The sequence below is a fragment of the Eubalaena glacialis genome, chromosome 2, assembly GCF_028564815.1.
Source record: "Eubalaena glacialis isolate mEubGla1 chromosome 2, mEubGla1.1.hap2.+ XY, whole genome shotgun sequence".
NCBI lineage: Eukaryota > Metazoa > Chordata > Mammalia > Artiodactyla > Balaenidae > Eubalaena > Eubalaena glacialis.
The window spans coordinates 63,580,931-63,602,124 of NC_083717.1; the positions used below are offsets into that span (position 1 = coordinate 63,580,931).

Consider the following 21,194-nt stretch of genomic DNA (forward strand, 5'->3'; position numbering starts at 1 on the left):
AGTAGGAGGATCCCTTTTTACATAAACATATTTTTGAAGAACTTCATGTGCTAGTGGTTATTGTTTAAATATCTTTTCTTTATAAAACCACACAATTAAAGGTTACAATGAATTCAGTGGAAAAAAAAGTAAAGAGATGGAAAATGATATACAATGCTAACACTAATCAAAAGAAAGCTGGAACAGCTAGCTGTATTAATTTTAGACAAAGCGGACTTCAGAAAAAGGAAGACTGCCAGGGATAAAAAGGGATATTACACAATAATAAGGTTATCAATTCTCCAAGATGACATAACAATCCTAAATGCATATGCATCCAACAAAAGAGTGCCAAAATATATGAGGCAAAAATTGATAGAACTGCAAGGAGAAACAGGTAAATTCACTATTAAAGTTGGAGAGTTTATGAGCAAAAATTGATAGAATTGCAAAGAGAAATAGGTAAATTCACTATTAAGTTGGAGAGTTTAAACACCCTTCTGTCAGTAAATTATAGATCAAGCAGGAAGAAAATAAGTAAGGATATACATGATCTGAAGAGCATCATCAATCAACTTGATCTAATTGACATTTATAAAACATTCCAACCAACAGTAGCAGAATGCACATTGTTCTTAAACTTAGATGAAAATTTACCAAGAGAGACAACATCTGGGCCATGAAACACATTTTAAAAAATTTAAGAGAATAGAAATCACACAAAGTATGTTCTCTGACCACAATGGGGTTCAACTAGAAATAAGTAACAGAAAAAAATGGAAAACCCCCAAATATTTGGAAATAAACACACATCTAAATAATCCATGGGCCAAAGAGTCAGAGGGAAAATGAAAAAATACTTTGAGTTGAATGAAAATACAACTTATACAAATTTCTGGGATGCAACAAAAGTACTGAGGGAAATTTATAGCATTAATGCACATATTAGAAAAAGAAAAAACATCTACAATCTATAACCTAAGTTTCCACCTCAGGAAACTAGAGAAAGAAGAGTAAATTAAACCTAAAACAAGCAGAAGAATGGAAATAATACAAATTAGAGCAGCAAGTAATGGAAATGAAAACAGGAAAACAACAGAAAAAGTAAGACTAAAAGCTGCATATTTGAAAATATCAGTAAATCAAAGAACCTCTAGCCAGGTGCCAAGAACACAAAGCTGCAAATCACTGATAACGGATATGAAAGAGGGGCCATCACTACTGATCTCATAGGCATTAAAAGGATAATAAGGGAATACAGATCTTCCTCGACTTACAATGGGGTTATGTCCTGATAAACCCATTCTAAGTTGAAACCACTGCAGGTCAAAAATACATTTAATATGCCTAACCTACCGGACATCATAGCTAAGCCTAGCTTACCTTAAACATGCTCAGAACTTTTACCTCAGCCTAAGTTGGACAAATTCATCTACCACAAAGACTAGTTTATAAATAAAGTGTAGAATATCTCATGTCATTTACTAGATACTGTAATAAAAGTGAAAACCTGAATGGCTATATGGGTAACAGAATGATTGTAAACGTACTGGTTGTTTACCCTTGTGACCGCATGGCTGACTGGCAGCTGTGGCTTGCTGCTGCTGCCCAGCACCATAAGAGAGTATCGTGTAGCATATTGCTAGCCTGGGAAAAGATCAAAATTCAAAATTCAAAGTACAGTTTCTACTGAATGTGTATTACTTTTGCACCACTGTAAAGTCGAAAAATCTTAAGTTGGGGACTGTCTGTACTTCAAACTCCATGCCCATAGAATTAAGGAAACAGACCAATTCCTTGAAAAATATAAATTATTAAGACTCACACAATTAGAAATAGATAACCTCAATAGCCCTATATCTTTTTTTTTTTTTTTTAAGTGTTTGGTACTTTATTTTATTTATTTATTTATTTATTTTTGGCTGTGTTGGGTCTTCGTTTCTGTGCGAGGGCTTTCTCTAGTTGCGGCAAGCGGGGGCCACTCTTCATCGCGGTGCACGGGCCTCTCACTATCGTGGCCTCTCTTGTTGTGGAGCACAGGCTCCAGACGCGCAAGCTCAGTAGTTGTGGCTCACGGGCCTAGTTGCTCCGCGGCATGTGGGATCTTCCCAGACCAGGGCTTGAACCCGTGTCCCCTGCATTAGCAGGCAGATTCTCAACCACTGCGCCACCAGGGAAGCCCAGCCCTATATCTATTAAAGAAACTGAGTCAATAATTAAAAGCCTTCCGTAAAGAAAGAACCAGCCCCAGATGGTTTCACTGGTGAATTCTACCAAACACTCAAAGGATAAACAATATGAATTCTCCATAATCTCTTTGAGAAAACAGAAACAGAATACTTCCTAAGTCATTCTATAGAGAAAGCATTATCCTAATATCAACACCACATAGATATTGCCAGAAAACTACAGGCCAATATATCTCATGAACACAGATGCAAAAATCCTTGAGAAAATATTAGCAAGCAAACAAACAAATAAATAAATAAATGGGGGGAGAACAGACAAATCTCCTGTGCAGAAAAACTGCAAGTAGTTTAGGTACTCTGCTATAAGAAGGTGGAGCATAGCTCCCTACTCCTTAAGTGTGGGCTGTGTACCGTGACTTCCTTCCAAAATGTATAGTATGGAAAAGGGAAAAAGGAGTCACTTCACACTGGACATACCTGACAAACACTACCTCAGCCAGGTGATCAGGGTCAACACACACAGTGATCAGTCATATTGATAGTATATACCTTGATATGATGTGATGAGAATGAAAATTTACCTCTTTGGTCCTCCTCCCCAAAACCCATATTCCCAGTATAATCATGAGAAAAATATCAGGCAAATCTTAACTGAAGGACATTCTACAAAATACTTGACCAGTGCTCCTTGAAACTTATCAAAAATAAGGAAAGTCTGAGAAACTACCACAGCCAAGAAGAGTCTAATGAGATGTGATGACTAAATGTAATGTGGTATTCTGGATAGGATCCTGAAACAGAAAAAGGACATTAGATAAAAACTAAGGAGCTCTGAATAAAGTATGATCTTTAGTTAATAAGAAAAAGTATCAGTGTTGTTTAATTGTGACAACTATATCTTACTAATGTAAGACATTAACAATAGGGGAAATGGCATGGGATGTAGGGGAACTCCTTATACTATTTTCATAACTTTGCTATAAATCTAAAACTAAAATCTAAAATAAAAATCTTATTAAAAATATAGGCAGATAAGCAAACTGGACTCAAAGATAAAATTAGTGGACTAGAAAGTAATTCTAGGGATTTTGCCAGAAAAAAACACTTAAGGACAGGAAGTGGCATGTAAAGGGAAAGTTTAAGAGGAGTTAACAGAATAAGCAGCAAGAGCAACAAATGTCAAATACATACCATCATAAAAATTTTCTGGACCTAAACAGATGTCTGTTTTAAAGGGACCACTCAACACTGGACAATATGAATTGGGAGTGGAGGAAGAAAGAAATCAGCATCATGAAACTGCAGAATTCAAAGGGTAAAAATTCCAAAAGCTTACAGAGAATAAAGCTTTAGACTACTATCTAAAGATGAACAAGAAAGATTCCCAACAGTATGCCAAAATACAATGAAACCTTAAAAGAGAGCAAATAATACATTTTCAAATATGCAGTCTTGAAAATTTACTTCTCACACATCCTTTCTGAAAAATTTACTGTAACATATACTTTAGAAAAATAAATTAAAAACAATTCCAAGAAAGTATAAATTGTAATCCAAAGAATATAACTGGGGGGAAGGTACAATAAATGAGCAAGAAGGCAGTGAAAGCAGCGTGATAAAGTTTTTTAATTATCTGGTGAGGGTAAAGATATCATGATTAACCCTAAGTGCTGCTAGGGAAAAATATGGGTAAATATCAATATGTATGTCAAATTTCAAGGATAACTATTTGAAAAATAGAAACAAATTAAGGTGGGTTGGCAGGACTCATACAGATGATAAGTGTAAACCTGTCTATAGTCAACAACCATAAAATAAAAGGAGAACAAAAGTTTGAAAATGAAAGACTAGAAAATATACATCAGGCAATGCTATTAAAAAGAAAGCAGGTATAGTAATGTCAGTATCAGACAAAACACAGTTGAAGGCAACAAGAATTAGGGCCTTCAATGAGTGTTTCCTGTTGATAAAATAAATACCATGTTGTTTTGATTCTAAGATGCACTTTTCCCACTTTTTAACACGTCTGAAATCAGGATGCATCTTATAATCCATGGTGTCTTGGATTTGATGAAACACAGTAATCCACCAGGAAGATAAGTTATGATTCCTAATGCATTGACAATATAGTTTCTGAATATATAAAGCAATAATAGTTAGAAACACAAGAGCTGCATAAATCTACAATCATACCTTTCTTAGAAATATATTTTCTTAGAGATTGGCAGATTCAGTAGACAAAAATTAGGTGAAGCTCTAAAGGATTTTACAACCATAACTAACAATGATCTAATATTTACGAACCATAATATCCAGCAAACGTAACACCCATAGAACTGTCACCAAAAAACTGACCATGCATTTTATCACAAAAAGAATCTCAAATTCCAATGAATTGAGAAATGCAGTCATCTGCTAACAGTAAGGGAACAGTAGATTTAAAATAACTGCTATACAGGGAAGGAGGAGGGAGTAGACTAGAAAAACTTAAAAGGATTTCCCAGCAGTCTGAGGCCCAAATGAAGCTGGTACTTATGAATTCAGTACTGGTCTTCCTGGTTGTGAGAGAATAACATACTCCAAAATAAAATAATGCAAAACTATCCAAATACCTGAAATGTCCATTAGCACCGTTGCTGAATAGCTAAGAGACTGGTTAGGGGCACAGTGCAGTGTGAACACATACTCACAAAAATAGTTGGTTAAGGCTACTTATTTTGAGTATTCAGCTTCAAAGAAAGGGAATACAGTTGCATGTGAATGTTCCCACAGACTTTAAAGCTCCCCCTCTGAGGAACTAAGTCCCAAAGGTAGAGCAGAACTAATCTGATACCAGAGGAAGGCACTCTATTGGACAGTTTTCGTAGGCATATGTTCTGATAAGCAGCCCTGGCAGTGAACTGCTGCTTTAAACAAATGACTTATATAAACAATTGAAGGAAGTTATAAAACAAAATGAACACAAAACATTCCTCCCATTCTTGTGTGCAGGAGAGATGTTTCAATTTTAAGGAAGTCATCTGACATTTTCCTGACATCAAAAGCACTCATTAAAAAAGGTGTGCCAGTTGCTGATGACGCACCTATCACAGCAGTGAGCCCAGAAAAAAGACAGCCTTCTCTCCTTTCATCCTAAATCAAAACTCTATCTTCTTAACAAGATTCCAAAACCCAAGAGGAAAGGAAAGACAAAATGTGTAAAGGTATTTCTGCTCATTACCCATTTAGACTAACAAAAAGAGAAAACTGACTGTGTTCCAGTGTGCTTAATGATTAACATTAACTCTAATCATAACCAATTTTCCAAGACATTTGAGTATTAGCATTTTTTAAAATTCAGATTCAGAAGTCCAAAGTCTAACAGTTTTTATTTCCTCTGATTGTGTAAAAAGTAACAGAATACAAGTAGTACCTAATCCAAATCTTTAACAAAACTACTTGACAAGAAACTACATCTACTCAAATTTGTAAAGGGGTGTAAACTGAAGAGGAGCTCTAAAAATTAGGAGACAATTGTCATCAGACTAGAATCCAGCTAAAAAGTCAGGAAACGGTCAGGAAGAAACCGTGTAAGAGGAAACTCAGAGAGTAATTCTGCTGGTGAACAAAGGCTGTTTTTTAAAATATGCATACAGCTAAAATATTAGGACATTATAGTAGTTATGAGGCAGTAGTAGCATTTAAAATGCTAATACTATAGACAAAATTTCTCAAAATGCATATCAAATTATACTATACTTTTTATGTCTGGTGATCTCTTAAGCATGCATCAATCAGGAGATATTCTCAACATCAACAACACTAAAATCTAAAATGAAAAACACTCTGATCCAGTACTGAAACTATATGAAATCAAGGCTATAAGCAGCCAGATTGTCAGTGATGTCTTTTAGACCCAAATGATATTCTGCCAACTATGACATTACTGTGTAATTTAGCATCTTTTAAACATAGCTACCAATTAAAAGATATTCAGACATACTATCTTCCTTCTGGTGTTTTAGCACTGCATAATGGATTCTTTCTTTATAACAAAATAATAGCGACAATTCAAATTCAAGCCTGCTCTTTGATAATCTCTAAATCCATTTTGTGTCCAGAAAGGTCATCTGCAAAACTTCTACTTAACTGCTAAACACCAAAAATTATAATTAAGGCACTAAGTTATTACCTGGACCTCACAAGTCCTGGTCTTAAATTCATGACTTTTGACATAGATGAAATGTTAAACATTAAACAAACTAATCATACTTTAATTTCTATTTCTACCTCCCCAGAACTATCTAAGAACAGAGCAGCAATTACAGCACAACTCAACAGTAATGGGGACAAACTTTCCTAACCTAAGTAGACTAAGATCATAACCTTGACTTATACAGAGAATCTCTCTACTTGTATTTAGTGTAAAGCTTCAATTTTTTCCTCTCCCTTATCTTAAATATCCAAAAATATCACAAATCTTGTCCTACCTTCTTTGTAGAAACATCCAGCTGACATTTAATAAATATTTACCATGTATGAGCCATTGAGGGATAAAAAGAATTTCTCTTTCCACTGTCACCACCTAGCTGAGGGTCTCAAACATCACATCTGATTTGGTAGAAAATTCTCCTAATCAGTATCACAGATACCATTATTTTTCTCTCTAAACGCATTCAACACATTTCGAATACACTAATCCTCCTAAAGTGCTACTGTTTCTTCATGTACCTGAAAATTGCTAGGGTCTTCCAGCTACTCAAAAAATTCCAACCTTTTGACTTGGTATTAAATAATCTGGTTTAGACACATCTTCCAGGATGTACAATCTTGTATTTATACTTTTCTGAGAACGCTGAACTGTACTGCTTTCTATTGTTCAAATGCAGTTTGAGTCTTCTTACTTATACACCTGAAATGGCATTCTTTTTTCCCCTTTGTGTAACATGACCAATCTAAAATCCCATTCATCCCTCTATGCTCAGTTTAAATGCCATATTCTTCAAGAAGCCTTCCTTGTTTGTCAAATCTAGCAGAAAGCATTTCTTCCCATTCAGAATTACAGTACCACTTTGGCATTTAGCACAGCTTGTACTGCAGTTCTTTAGATTCATAATCCAAAACCTCTACCCTATTAACTATTTAGAACCTTTTAGATTCAATAAATTAGCAATAATTGGAGTGACTTTAGAACATATTGTCCACACCCAGATAACTTTGAGAGTGAAAAAAAGGCACTTTTGGTAATTATGTTGGGACAACAGACATAAACTAGGACTGTCCCTGGCACACTAGATGCATGGTCATCCTTGCAAAATGATATACCTGACCAACCTTATCAATAAGTGTAACCACAGTAGACTGTAGATTTAAAAGACTAAACTTGAAATTCAAAGAACGTAAATGATCTCTGTCTTAAAAACATTAAACTAGGGACTTCCCTGGTGGCGCAGTGGTTAAGAATCTGCCTGCCAATGCAGGGGACATGGGTGCGATCCCTGGTCCGGGAAGATCCCACATGCCGTGGAGCAACTAAGCCCGAGTGCCACAACTACTGAGCCTGCGCTCTAGAGCCCGCAAGCCGCAACTACTGAACCCACCCGCCGCAACTACTGAAGCCCGTGCACCTAGAGCCCCGTGCTCTGCAGCAAGAGAAGCCACCTCAATGAGAAGCCCGCACACCGCAACGAAGAGTAGCCCCCACTAGCCGCAACTACAGAAAGCCCGTGCACAGCAACAAAGACCCAACGCAGCCAAAAATAAATTTAAAAATTTAAAAAAATACTATTACCTTAAAGTTAGAGTACTTACAATTTACAAAATACTTCACATATATTATTCTATTTGCCCCTCAGGTGTGTGCTATGCAGAGACTATTGTTTATACTTATAGATAAGAAAACCGATGCTCATAGAGATTACCTCATCTTAGTAGGGTTGGGACATAAAGCCAATACTTCAGATTTTGAGCACCAGGTTTGTTTTGTTACACACTGTGGCAGGTAACGTAAAATTATTAGCTGGCAATGCCTTAATCTTTTTGCAAACAATGTATCTATTTATTTCAATACCTAGACAGAAAGAGTGTTCCGAAAAGCACCTTATATTTAATGCACCTATTTCCAGAACAACTGCATTTAATAGATTATTTGAGTGATGTGGGGCCTCAGAGATCATTTAATTCCTTAATTTTAAATAAAATTTAAAAATCACAGAATTTCAGTGCCTGATCCAATCACTCAGCAAGTTAATGGCAGATAAGAACCAGAACCCAGGCACTGACATTAGATGCATTTTCAATATCAGAAAGTTCCTAGACATGGAATTCATGCTAAGAAGTCAAATTTCATCACAGTTGTCTTGAGTTAAAAGTTTTATTAAAGTTATAATTACTGCTACAAAAAAGCAAAATAACTGATTAGAATTTATCCTTTGATTAAAATCAACACCAACTATCACACATTCTAGTGCTTCAGATTTAAAATATTCCACTAATGACTAACAATTTCCTGCTATCTAGCCAACTTTTAATCATGCCAGGTCATTAGTCACTTATTCCAGAACGTCTACTATTCAATATTTACCTCAGATACTATATGGAATTTTTTACAAATGTTTCTGTCAAAAAAAATAATAAGGCTCAGTAACCTTATCTACCACAGCCATAATATCCTAGAAGTCATTTAATTACTTGGTAAAATATGAATTTCCTTTACTACAAACAAGTTCATATTACTCCCTTTTCACCAACCCATTTTCCCTTACTGGAACTAAAAAACTGCCAATTATCAGACTTGACATGAATGAATGTACAAAGAAAAATCGTATTTGTGTGTTTATATTTCAGTCTTACATGATAGTTTTGGAATCTATTTTTAAATTCCAACTGACACGAAGAAAGGATAATAAAAAGTTAACAGACAAAAACACATTTTACCTTAATTCTTATTACTCATACTTGCAGTACTTTATATGTCAATACTTAAAAAAACATTCAACAGATGATTATAAGACATAAAGTATATTAGCATAAAATGACATAATTTGAACTAGCAGCAAATAAAAATAATACTGTTATGTTGAGTTAAAATATTTTAAAAGCCACAATCTTCTAAAATCAAGAGTTGCTGTTCCTAAAAATGCATAAGAGTAAAGTTAAATACTAAAAATGCATTTAAAATGTTTTAATTAAGGAAGTATGTTTGACATCCAACTCAGAGAAACAGAGAATAGAATGGTGGTTGCCACAGGGTTGACGGATGGGGGAAAAAGGGGAGATGCTGGTCAAAGGGTACAAACTTCTAGTTTAAGAGTTATCAGTTCTAGGGATGTAATGTACAGCATGGTGGCTATAGTTAACAATTCTGTAGTGTATACTTGGAAGTTGCTATGAGAATAGAACTTTAATGTTCTCACCATAACAACAACAAAATGGTAATTATGTGAGGTAAAGGATGTGTTAACTAACTTTATTGTGGTAAACATTTTGCAATATATACATTCATCAAATCATCACATTGTACACCCATTGTTCATCTTAAACTTATACAATGTTTTATACGTCAATTATACCTCAATAAAGCTGGGGGGGAGGAAGTATGTTTGAGACATACTCATTCTCAAATTCTATTTCCCAATTTGATTAGAAATACTGTTTTCTAGTGTTGCTGCACAGATGTTTTATATATTTTAACTATAATTATGAAATTTCATTTAATGTTCATAGGCGATAATTAACTTAAAAGCCATGCTGTCCAATTATATCACAGGCCAATTATGGCTGCTTCAAAGTACATTCTTGCAGCCAAGCACTAGCCAAAAGGCTGATGACCAGGATTTATAACTAGACACTTCCAAGAAGAATCAGAAAATTCCCTCTACAAAAATAAGACTGTGTAAAAGATGCTCAAATACTTTCAGATTATTATTAAACAAGGTATGGGAAGATAAGCACCATCACAACAGGTTTTCTTCCACTTTCCATAATTTACTCCATGGTGCTTCTAGTGCCTAAGTGTCGCAGAGGCAGCCATGAAGATGTGCTAGCAAACTCTCTCTAGTTCGTAGTTCTTCACTCATAGCTCCTCCTTGGTGTCAGTCGCCTTTGCGCATCTCCTAGTTATCCACATACCGTGTTTGACTTTCTTCTCTTGTCCTTTTATCTTCACCCTCCTGCCCCTTCTTCTGCCTTTTTCCACCTACCCACACTTATTTATAACATTCTTTTAAAAAATAAATTTATTTATTTATTTTTGGGGCCATGTTGGGTCTTCGTTGCTGTGCACGGGCTTTATCTAGTTGCGGCGAGCAGGGGCTACTCTTCGTTGCCGTGCGCGGGCTTCTTACTGCGGTGGCTTCTCTTGTTGCAAAGCACAGGCTCTAGGCATGTGGGCTTCAGTAGTTGTGGCACACAGGCTCAGTAGTTGTGGCTCGCAGGCTCTAGAGCGCAGGCTCAGTAGTTGTGGCGCATGGGCTTAGTTGCTCTGCGGCATGTGGGATCTTCCCAGACCAGGGCTTGAACCCATGTCCCCTGCATTGGCAGGTGGGTTCTTAACCACTGTGCCACCAGGGAAGTCACTACCCACACTTATTTAAATTTAGAAAGTTTTGAGTAAAACAGACTTTCACTGACCAGAAATAACTCAGAATCACAAACTATCAGGGCTGAAAGATACATATCATACAGTCCAGTGTTTGGCAAACTTTTTTCTATAAAGGGCCAGAGAGTTAATGTTTTAGGCTTTGTGGGGCATATGGTCTCTGTCTAAACTACTCACTTCTGCCATTATAGAGTGAAAATGACTACAGACCGAACATAGACAATCTGTGAACAAATGTGTGTGGCTGTGTCCAATAAAACTTATGCACAAAACCAGGAGGTTGGCTGGATATGGCCTGTGGGCCACCGTTTGCCAACCTTACTCTTTTCCATCCTCCTTTGAATAGCCCTACATCAACAATTCCCAAATTGCACCCTTTAAGATGTTAATGCGACTACTTAAAAAAAAAAAAAAACAAAAAACTCCATGGTCAAATAGATTTGAGAAATGCTATATATACTCTTGGAGATTCACGATGCTATGAACACAAAGGAAAAAAGGCTACAAGTGGGCCAGTCTCCATCCTTCTCCTGCAGGCTGCTTGTGTCTCTAGTCCTTGTCTCACTAAATCAAAGGTATCAGTGAGGTCTACCAAAATTTGCTCTGTTTACTTCCTGCCACACAACCCAACTCTCTTGTGAAGGGAGTTATTTGTAACTCTTAACTTCTATCCGTGATGTTTTGGGCAGAAAGTTCTCAAAATTATGTGTTTGGTGTCTTTTCTAAATTGCAGCACTGACTGAAAGATGGCTTTACTATTAAGTTAAAAAAGAAAAACCTTTACTGATTATAAAAGTAATACAGGGCTATTTTAGAGAACTGAGAAAATATCACTACCCAAAGATAACCACTGTTATCTTTCCCACCATTTTGGTGTGGGAATGTCTAAATGTGTACATACAATTTTTTCAACTAAATTCGGATTATTTGTTATATATAATTTTGTATTTTACTTTACTACTTGACATTATATCCTGAGATTTTCCTGATATCATTAAAGAGTGTTCAAAGACATGGTTTTAAATGGCCAAACAGCTTTTCCATCATAAGGCTGTACTATACTTATTTTAACTACTTCCTCTATTTTGGTAAGTCATCTCCTACTCTTTCTCTCTTTATCCCTACCTTTTTCTTTTTTAATTACTAATGCTGATATTAATAGTCTTTGTCCAAATCTCTGATTCCTTCCTTAGGGAAAAATCCTAAAAGAACAATTAATGGGTTAAGTCAGTAATTTTTAAGATGTAATTGTCAAAATGGTTTTAGTAAATGATATAACAATTTACATTTTCACTAAGAGTGAAAGAAAGACACAAACATAATTACACCCTAACCAGTCATTAAAAATGAACGTTATATTTCACTAAAATATATAAAATCTTTATTAGGTAAAAATGACATCTCACTAAAATGATTTAATTTTATATTTTTAAGTGAGGTGGAACATTTGTCCTGTATAGAAACTATCTTTATCTTTGCTCTGTTGTGAATTATATGCTTATGTTAGTCACTTTATCACACCCATTTGTGTGCATTCTTGTTACATTCAGAACACTAAATTTCTGTAATTCTTATGATATTCTTCCCTAGCTTGTATTCCTTTAGTTAAGGTATTTCTCATACTTTACATACAAAACATTTAAATTTTTATATCCTAAGATACCAAAATTTTCATCTGTATTCTCTTTTATTTCTTTTATAAGTAAAAGTAAATGGTGATAGATTGGAAGTAACCCAAATGCCTATTAACTGGTGAATGAATTAACAAATTGTGGTCTATTGTAAATGGCGACACTCTTCTATCATCTTTTCAACCTTTTTATGGATTTAATTTAAATTTTAACTTTATTTTATTTTGATGTAAGGTAAATGTATAATTTCTTTCCAAATCACCAACAAATTGTCCATGTTCCATATAATGTATGATCCTTTCAATCTGCACTGATTTGTGATTTCACTTTTTCATACATTCAAAAATTGTGAAGTGTTATTTCTTCTACATAAGCTTCCTCTCCCACATTCTTTTAGGCCATCATATTTTTTAAATGATATACATAAGACTGAGAGTAAAGAGAAGATTTTAAAAAATCAGCAGGATAGATACAGGTTCTATTAGAAATAATTTAAATAACTGGAATTGATAAAGAAAAACCAGTAAGGGAATAAATTCTATCTTTAAGTAGATAAAATAAGATGTTGAGGTGTAAGTCCACATAAAATAGTGGTTGTTTAAGGCAGAAACAAGAATGAACTCCTAACTGTTAAAAATTATATATAACATGGCAAAAAAATTATCAAAAGATAGTAGTGATGGTATCTATGGGGATCTTCAAGAGAATGTTCAGGGATGAACTTCAGATGACTAAGGCACTCCTCTGAAGGCAGAGAAATAAGACTTACAACTCCATTTACTGAAGAGAAAGTTAAGGAGTTTTAATTTTCAATAGTGTGAATGACTACCACATGACAACTGGGGACACAGTAATCTCTACATACAAGAAAATAAAATATAGTTAGCTGCCTTAATTTATTGCAAGTGAAGAGTTCGGTTAAAAATCTTGAAATCTACCAAAACCAAAACTTGTTATTTTCTTCCTCAATCTCTTTTCTGAGCTTCTGACTTCCCTCTGATTCTAGACAGTTTTTTTCTGGTTTTCTATTATAACTCAAACTCAACACATCTTAAATTGATGCTTTACCTCCCTAAACAAACCAGCTCTACTACCTTCCTTTTCAAAATTTTTGGCATAAAGTTGTTTCTAATATTCCCTAAATCCTCTTAAAATCTACAGAATTTGTAATGATGTCTTCCCTTTCATCCCTGATTTGGTAATTTGTGTTTTTCTCGATCAGTCTGGTTAAATGTATTCCATTTAACATACTTTAATAATTAAAGTTCCTGTCTCATAGTTCCAATATCTGGGTCCCCTGAATTTGATTATATTTGATTGCTTTATCTTTCTACAATGAGCTGGAGTTCCCTTGCTTCTTATGTTTCTGTCCAGTGATTTTTGACTGAATGCTGAGCATGATGTACAGAAAAGCAGAGGCTGATAATTATTACTTACACTTGGAAACTGGCATGTCTATTCTTCTGTCAAGCCATTAGTGTGGAAGAGTTTAGTCAATTTAGACAGGAATTGAACTTGGCACGGATTTTATTGTTATTGTAGCTACCTTCAGCACATCACAGGTTTCAAATTCTTCTACTGGTAGACTACCATTGTCTTGTGCTTAAGGTGAGAGATAAGGAGCCAGACAGTTTTTCTCAATTTTCCTATTTTCCTCGCAGCTTTCAACCATTCCTGTATACTTCTGCCACAGAGGGATCTCTCTCTATGTTCTTGACCTTCCCTGCTCAGCAGAACGCTTTCGTGTGGTGGTAAGCTCATGGCTGCGGCAGGTGGGATTTTCAGTTGTCTTGGTCCAGCCTCAGTATTAGATAGGCCCAGTGACTCTCCTTCCTATGGCAGCCAAAATCTGCTTTGTACTTGTGTTGGTCTCTAGTGGTAGTTCCCTATTCTTCCTCCTGTGGTAAAAGACCTCTCCTAGGTATTGGTATAGGATTCTAGGGCCCAAAACGGTTTTATGCACTTCTTTCAGAGGTAAAGGGTTTTCTCTTCTACTCTTCCCCCAGCAGCAGTGGGTCTTTGCTTGTGTCCTGGGGAACAGAGGGTTCCTCCCCCAAGTAGTAGTTTTGCTTCTAATTTCCTCCAGGAATTTATGAAATAAGGTTTTCTGCCCCTCTCCCATTGGTTTGAGGCTTAAGGGACTCTGAGTAAACAGGAGGGGCTTTGCACCTATGTCGCAGCAGCCGCAGATCACCTCCTTCACCTCTACTCCACCGAGGTAACTTTTCTCGAGTCCCTACCTTGCCCCCAGCCTTAATAGTGAGTATCCTCTGGAGCCCCAGGGAAATATATTTGCAAGCAAGTATGAACTCTCCTTTTATCTGAGGCCCCCAGAGATTCCAAAGTAGTCCATACTTAGTCTTTAATATTCAGTTAAAATTTTAGCTGATTTCTTATCCATTTTTATGACAGCCATCTCTTTCTCCTGTGTTCTACTAAAGGTGAAACAATTCATGATCCATTCTTTGGGAGAGGAGGGTTGTCCAATCCTTTCAAATTTAGGTTACTTGGTTGTTTTGCAAGCTCAGCTCTCTGATGAGCTCAAAGAAATTATGGTTTTGTAGATCATCCAGCTTTTAATTGTAGGTTGAGCATGGGATGTTCTGTGAACACTCTTTACAGCTTGAGTAGAACTTCCCTTCCACTTCAATTCAGCTTCCTTTTCTATTTTTGTAAAGGCATCACCATTCTTTCAGTCACCCAGATAAAACCTTAGAAGTATATTTGATTTCTCTACAATATTGTTTAATATCCAATCAGTTGATAAAGTCTGAATTAGATAAATCACTACCATCTCTTAATTAGGATCCTTTCTTTCTATTTCTCTAGTACAGTACTACTTATTATTTCATCATGGTCTCTTATAACAATATTCCTTCAACCACTCTGTCTTCTAATTAAACCTGACTTTGTCATCAGACTGCCTTACTACAGTATTGCTTTGACTGTTTATAACCAAGGCCATGATCAATCTGACCCTGTTCTGACTTTACAGGCCACCTTCCTACAGGAACAGATACTCTATTCTGTTTCCATACTGAGCCAGGTCCTCTTATTAACATCTGGAAATCTTACCATTTGAGGTCTATTACAAAGGAAACACTTTCCATGAAAAAACTTCCCTGTTGACACAGAATTCCTCTCTTCTGAATTGTATGCTGCCTTATTTATACTATAAAAATAACACTTATTATGGACTAGTATTAATGTCATACACATCTCTTATATCCCTTACAACATCATAAACCTCAGAAAGGCAGAGATCAGATCTTATAAACCGTTACAGTCTCTCTTTTAGTTTTCCCACATAAATATTTATCTTATAAATTAAAATAGCAAAATTAATAATATAACATTTACTCTCCTTCCTAGAATCTGTGCATCCTTAATGCATCCCTGACAAGGTCACTAAAAATTTTCACCAGCTCACAAAACATCGTCTGCTTCTGAAAGGTTGTTTCAAAAAGAATAAAACACACACTATGACTATAATTATTATGCCATCCAAGCATTTTCAGAGGAAAGTCCAGTTAGGATTAGTTTAGCATCCTCCTAGCAAAGCCACCATTTATACTGTTAGCGTTAAATCTATAATGGTAATCACAAACACAAATATACTGAAGTCCCTTTATTTAGTTCCATGGAAATAACCCTAGGAGAGCCATGACATTTACTAAGGAAAAACACTGCCACTAATAAAAAGAAATAAGCCTATCTACCTCACTTATTCTGTTAATGCCTTATTTGGGAATCATACTCAGGCATTTTGCCAAAATGGAAAAGTGACATGCTTCTACTATATCATTTTCAATGTAAAGGGAAAGGTAAAATGACAGACATAGGAAGAAAAAGAGAAGTTCTACTATTTTATGCCTTTTTGTAACAGTACTCTGAAATACATTCTCAAGAAATAGCATATAAAAATCCTACATGCTATTTTAGTGAAAAGTCAGAGTAGCTTTGCCCATTAGCTTCCCTGATCACAATGCAACCGGAACTTAAATTTGACTCAGACACCCAATGAGATGTCTAAAGCAGCCTCTTTTTCATGCATTCTTGAGAAACACACAAAATGAAAAATGCTTTTCCTGCTAAAACAAATAGTACACCCAACAGTTACCCTTATCAATTTCATACAAAACTGTCATCCAACAATTCAACTTCTAGTAATTTAGTATGAGAAAATAATCATATAAAGAAGTTCAGCATAGCCTCATTCATCATAGTAAAAAAACAGGAAACAGTTTAAATGCTAACCAATGGGGAATCATTTATATAAAACAAAGTGTATATTTACTATTCAACAATGAAAAATGTTGATGCAGATCTATACTCACTGACATGGAAAGATGTCCACAGCATGCTGTTGCAAGAAAATAGGTTATAAAATCATACAGACATCTGTGTGTGCTCATACGCAGTACTCCTAGATGGCAGGGTTTGAATCATGTGCTTGTAATCAATTTATTGTCTTTCAGTTCCAAATTCATACTTTACTGCCTGCTCTGCAAAAACGAAGCTGGGCCCTTTACATATTTTTCCTTTGCTGACATGTGTTAAAACTTTATCAGTACAAGGTGCTGGTGAGTAGCTTCCCTCAATACCCCAACCCCACTGGTGGTTTTTTAGCAGAATACTTTCACTGAGACACCTCCTTGTGAACAGCTTTTGCCCAGCACGCTAGACAGGAGGTTTTGAACAAGCTGTTATGGGATGGCAGCACAGCAACTCTCCATCATCCATTAAACCATGGCCACACCCTCTCTAACATGGTTTGGATCAGCCCTGAGAGCGGCCTTTTCCTGAACATTCTCAGACCTACGGGTTGGGGCTGCTCCTTATGTCTGCCATTCTTTTATATTCATTAGAATTCTCTTTACTCCTTACTAGCCAACCCCTTGCCACACCAATCTCTGGTTACAGTTAATAATTTTTAATAAAGAATACTTAATTCTTTAGTTTTTGCTCAAATTACTGTGTGGTTTCCCCAGAACTGACCCTGACTGATGTGAGTTTTTTTTCCCCTTTTTACTTTTCAATGTTGTCTGAATTTATAATAAGCATTTTTGTGTGTGTGAAAATCAGAAAAGGCAAGTTTATTTTGGAAAAATTAAAGAAAAATTCACTACTAAATAAACATTAAGTAAAGTTTTTCTACTTTAACAGATCAGAAATATATTTGTAAGATTAAAATGACTGAAATCTGAAGAACATTCATTTGTTTAAGACTATAAATGTTCAGTTTTTCTTTTCTTAATACCAATTTCTTTTCAACATTATCCAAAATTGTGTTTCTAGGTCATTTAAAAAAACAGAAATGATTTAGACTGCTATTTTTTTCTTAGTTATGCCATATATTAGCCTTTACAAACAGGTTATTAATCACTAGGTATCCTGGAATGATAGCTCCTGTGATAGGTCCTAGTTCCTCAAACACAGTCAGCCTCTTTCATCTTACTATTTCAGCCCCTCTTACCATGTTCAAGGATTATCAGTTGGGCTCCAGCTTGTGCATTTCCAACATCATTTTCAGCAATGCACTGATAGAACCCTTCATCTGATTTCACCAGACCCAAAACTTGAAGATTATGTTCCTTCTGAGGAAGAAAAACATAAATAAAATTTTATGATTTAACTGATAAACATTAGTTCAAAATCTCAAGGATATGCTCTTTCTGGAGAGGAAAAACAAGTAAAATTATATGATTCGGTTACTGAATATTATCTACCTATGAACCTATTAACTCAGTTTTATTGACAAGATACTGACTCAACTGACTAGAAAAGGAAACACTGTCATTAACAATTACGAACTCAATCCTTATAGAAAGTCTTATCTGCAATGTATGCAAACTTACACATTTGCTTGGAAAAACATCTGGCATGCAATACCATGTGACCATAGTGAGAGTCTGAATTTGTGAATTCAAGGCATTTTCTTAAGATTATCTCTAATATCAATAGTTCTAACAGATAAGTTAAATGAGGCCACATATATAAAAGCTTTTCTTAAACTATAAAGTACTAAATGAATGTCAACTCTAGTTATTGTTATTGATATTTTTAAAAATAGTATGAAAATAATGATAAAAGAGTAAAAATGCTAATTTAACCATAACACGCTGCTTTTTAATTAGGGTTAAACACTTGTGAATTACTTTTTGTAACATATGAGATTACGTACTTTAAAAATAGAAAATGTATTCCTATGAAGAATGAATTAGTTATATGAGAAATTTGTAATGAGACATTGTCTTGAACGACCATAATTACTTCTGATTATGTCTATGAATGTCAGGTATGCATCCTAAGATATGTCATTAATCTTTATTACTAAAACCTAGATAATTCTGTTAACAGGATGTTAGATAATGACAATAATAACAGTGGATAATATTTACTAAGCATTTCCTATATACATATGAAGTAAAAAGAAATAATGACTGAGTCTTCTGAAGTAGATTTAAGGCTACTTATTTACTTTTGCTTTACTTTTTAAAAGAAACTTTATGTTTATTTTCACAACAACTGTGCAACATTGGGTCACCCTTATTTTGAAGGGTCTGGGCATCAGTATAAGAAAGACAGACTTCTGCTCCTTGAATAGACAGCTATGAAGACAATTGGCACAAGTGAATACACACACAGGATAATCATTACCTAGAAAGTGGTGGCGGCTGTGTTAGAGTGCTAGTACGTCCGAGTAGGACTAGACTGTTGGTCAGGAGATGTGGACTTCAGGCTGAGTTCAAACACTGACTTGCTCTGTGATCTTACATGAGCTACCAAAATATTTCTGGGCTCAGCTTTCTCATCAGTCAATGAAGAGATTATATTCTAAGTGAATTTTTCTATCTTCATCTTATATACACCAGTTCATGTACTACAGATAACAGATCTCTTGGTGATTACATTTAAAGATATTTAAAGGTTTCAGAGATAAGTTTCTTTGAAAAATACTTACTACAATCTTAAAGTAATCACTTGGGATAACCATATCCCCATTCTTGACCCACTTCACAGTTGGAGTTGGCTTCCCAGTCACTTCACATTCAAATACAATATCCATAGATTCATGAGCATATATATTAGTAGGCTGCTTCAGGAATTCAGGTTGAGCTTTAAAACAGAAAGAAAATTAAGATATTAATAAAAATAAAAATAGGTAGCTATTTATATTTCAAGCAATTTTTAAAAATCATAGAATTCATAGGATTTTTAATTATTTGAGGCTTTCATACGTTTTTAGAAAAACATAACAAATCCATATTTAAAATATATGTTAGGGAACATAATATCTTTAAAAATTGATATTCTGGCATAATTAACTGGCAGAATAATTATAACAATAATTTCTGAGTTTCTCTGTTGAGAAATATTTACTAAGTTGACTGTTTTGAAGAAAATGAAAATAGGAAAGTTCTAAGCTGTCCAAAAATTGAATATTAAAGTCTATTTCCCTAAGATTTAAACCATTTTAGAAAAGCCATGATTACAATTCAAAAAGAGCTGAGAAGACTGACATTATCTTCCTTTTTAGTCAGCTTGACGAGTAACAAAAAAACCCAAAAAGTAATACAAATGTCACATTAGAGGCCTTAAATAGTTTACTCACAGAAACACACACACACTTCCATTAGTAACATCCTTCATTACATGCAATGGTTTTTAAGGGTGGGAGGTAGAGTGACAGAATCTTTGGGAAAAAGTTAAATGTATTTGAAAAAGCTTGATTATCCCATTGTCTCCCTTTCCCCTTAACCCAAAGTTGTAAATCACTGACTCAAATAGATTCAGTAAGATTTTGAATTTAAAGGGTAAAAGTAGATCATCTAGTCCAACTTCTTACCTAATGCCATAATTTCCTATTCCTGCTACCTCCATGACAAGTGGTCTTACAAATCCCTGTTTGAAGTTCCAAATGACAGGAACTCCCTATATCACAATGATGATGACAACAGCAGTTTTATTTTTTAAACAGTTGAGTTAAAATGTGCTCAGCCTGCTGGAATTTTGATTGGGACTGGGCTGAATCTGCGGCAACTTGACACCTTAACAATACCGAGTCTTCCTTTCCATGCACATGGTTTATCTCTCCATTTATTTAGATCTTTGGTTTCTCTCATCACTGTTTTATATATTTCAATATACAAATTTTGTTCATACTTTATTAGCTGTATCCCTAAGTATTTTAAATTTCTTGGTGCTACTGTAAGTGGTACTTAATTTTTTTTTTTTTTTTTAGTTTCTAATTGTTCACTGCTAGTATCAAGAGATGAAATTGATTTATGCATATTGACCTTTTATCCTGTGGTCATGCTAAACTCATTCATTAGTTCCAGCAGCTTTTTATAGACAATTCTGGGATTATCTACGTAGACAACCATGTTGCCTGCGAATAGAGAGAGTTTTATTTCTTCCTTTCCAATCTTCTTTCTTTTTTCATTTTTTTAAATCTATTGCACTGGCTAGAGGGGGCAGGTCCTGGGAAGAAGTCCAGACTAGCTTTATAATTTGGGTAAATGAAGAGTAAGAGTATAGAGAGCAGGTAGAACCCCAGGTAAGCAGTAGAAGCCAAAGATGGTAAGAATGTAACACAGTGATGCAAGATCAAGAAAACATAAGTGTACAACTAGATGAAGTAAGGGAAATCTATTAGCAGTGAATTTAACTCTCTTTTCAAACACTGGTTAGTCATCTGTATTTATTCTTTTGTGAATTATCTATACATATACTCTGCTATTTTTTCAATTAGAGTGTTGACAATTTTCTTATCTATATATAAGAGCTTTTCACATAATGCCAGTTATTAATTTA

At 35.0% G+C, this 21,194-nt stretch overlaps 1 protein-coding gene across 9 annotated transcripts in view; it reads right to left on the reverse strand.

Annotated features, from left to right (window-relative positions):
• The window catches only part of NEO1 (neogenin 1), a 240,219-nt gene that overhangs the window by 89,643 nt on the left and 129,382 nt on the right, over nucleotides 1-21,194 (reverse strand). For all 9 annotated transcript variants that reach the window (XM_061180093.1, XM_061180091.1, XM_061180088.1 and 6 more), the window contains 2 exons: nucleotides 19,342-19,496; nucleotides 17,854-17,974 (listed from right to left, as the gene is read on the reverse strand). In XM_061180093.1, coding sequence (XP_061036076.1) covers nucleotides 17,854-17,974; nucleotides 19,342-19,496 — 276 coding nt within the window. The remainder of the gene's footprint in view (nucleotides 1-17,853; nucleotides 17,975-19,341; nucleotides 19,497-21,194) is intronic.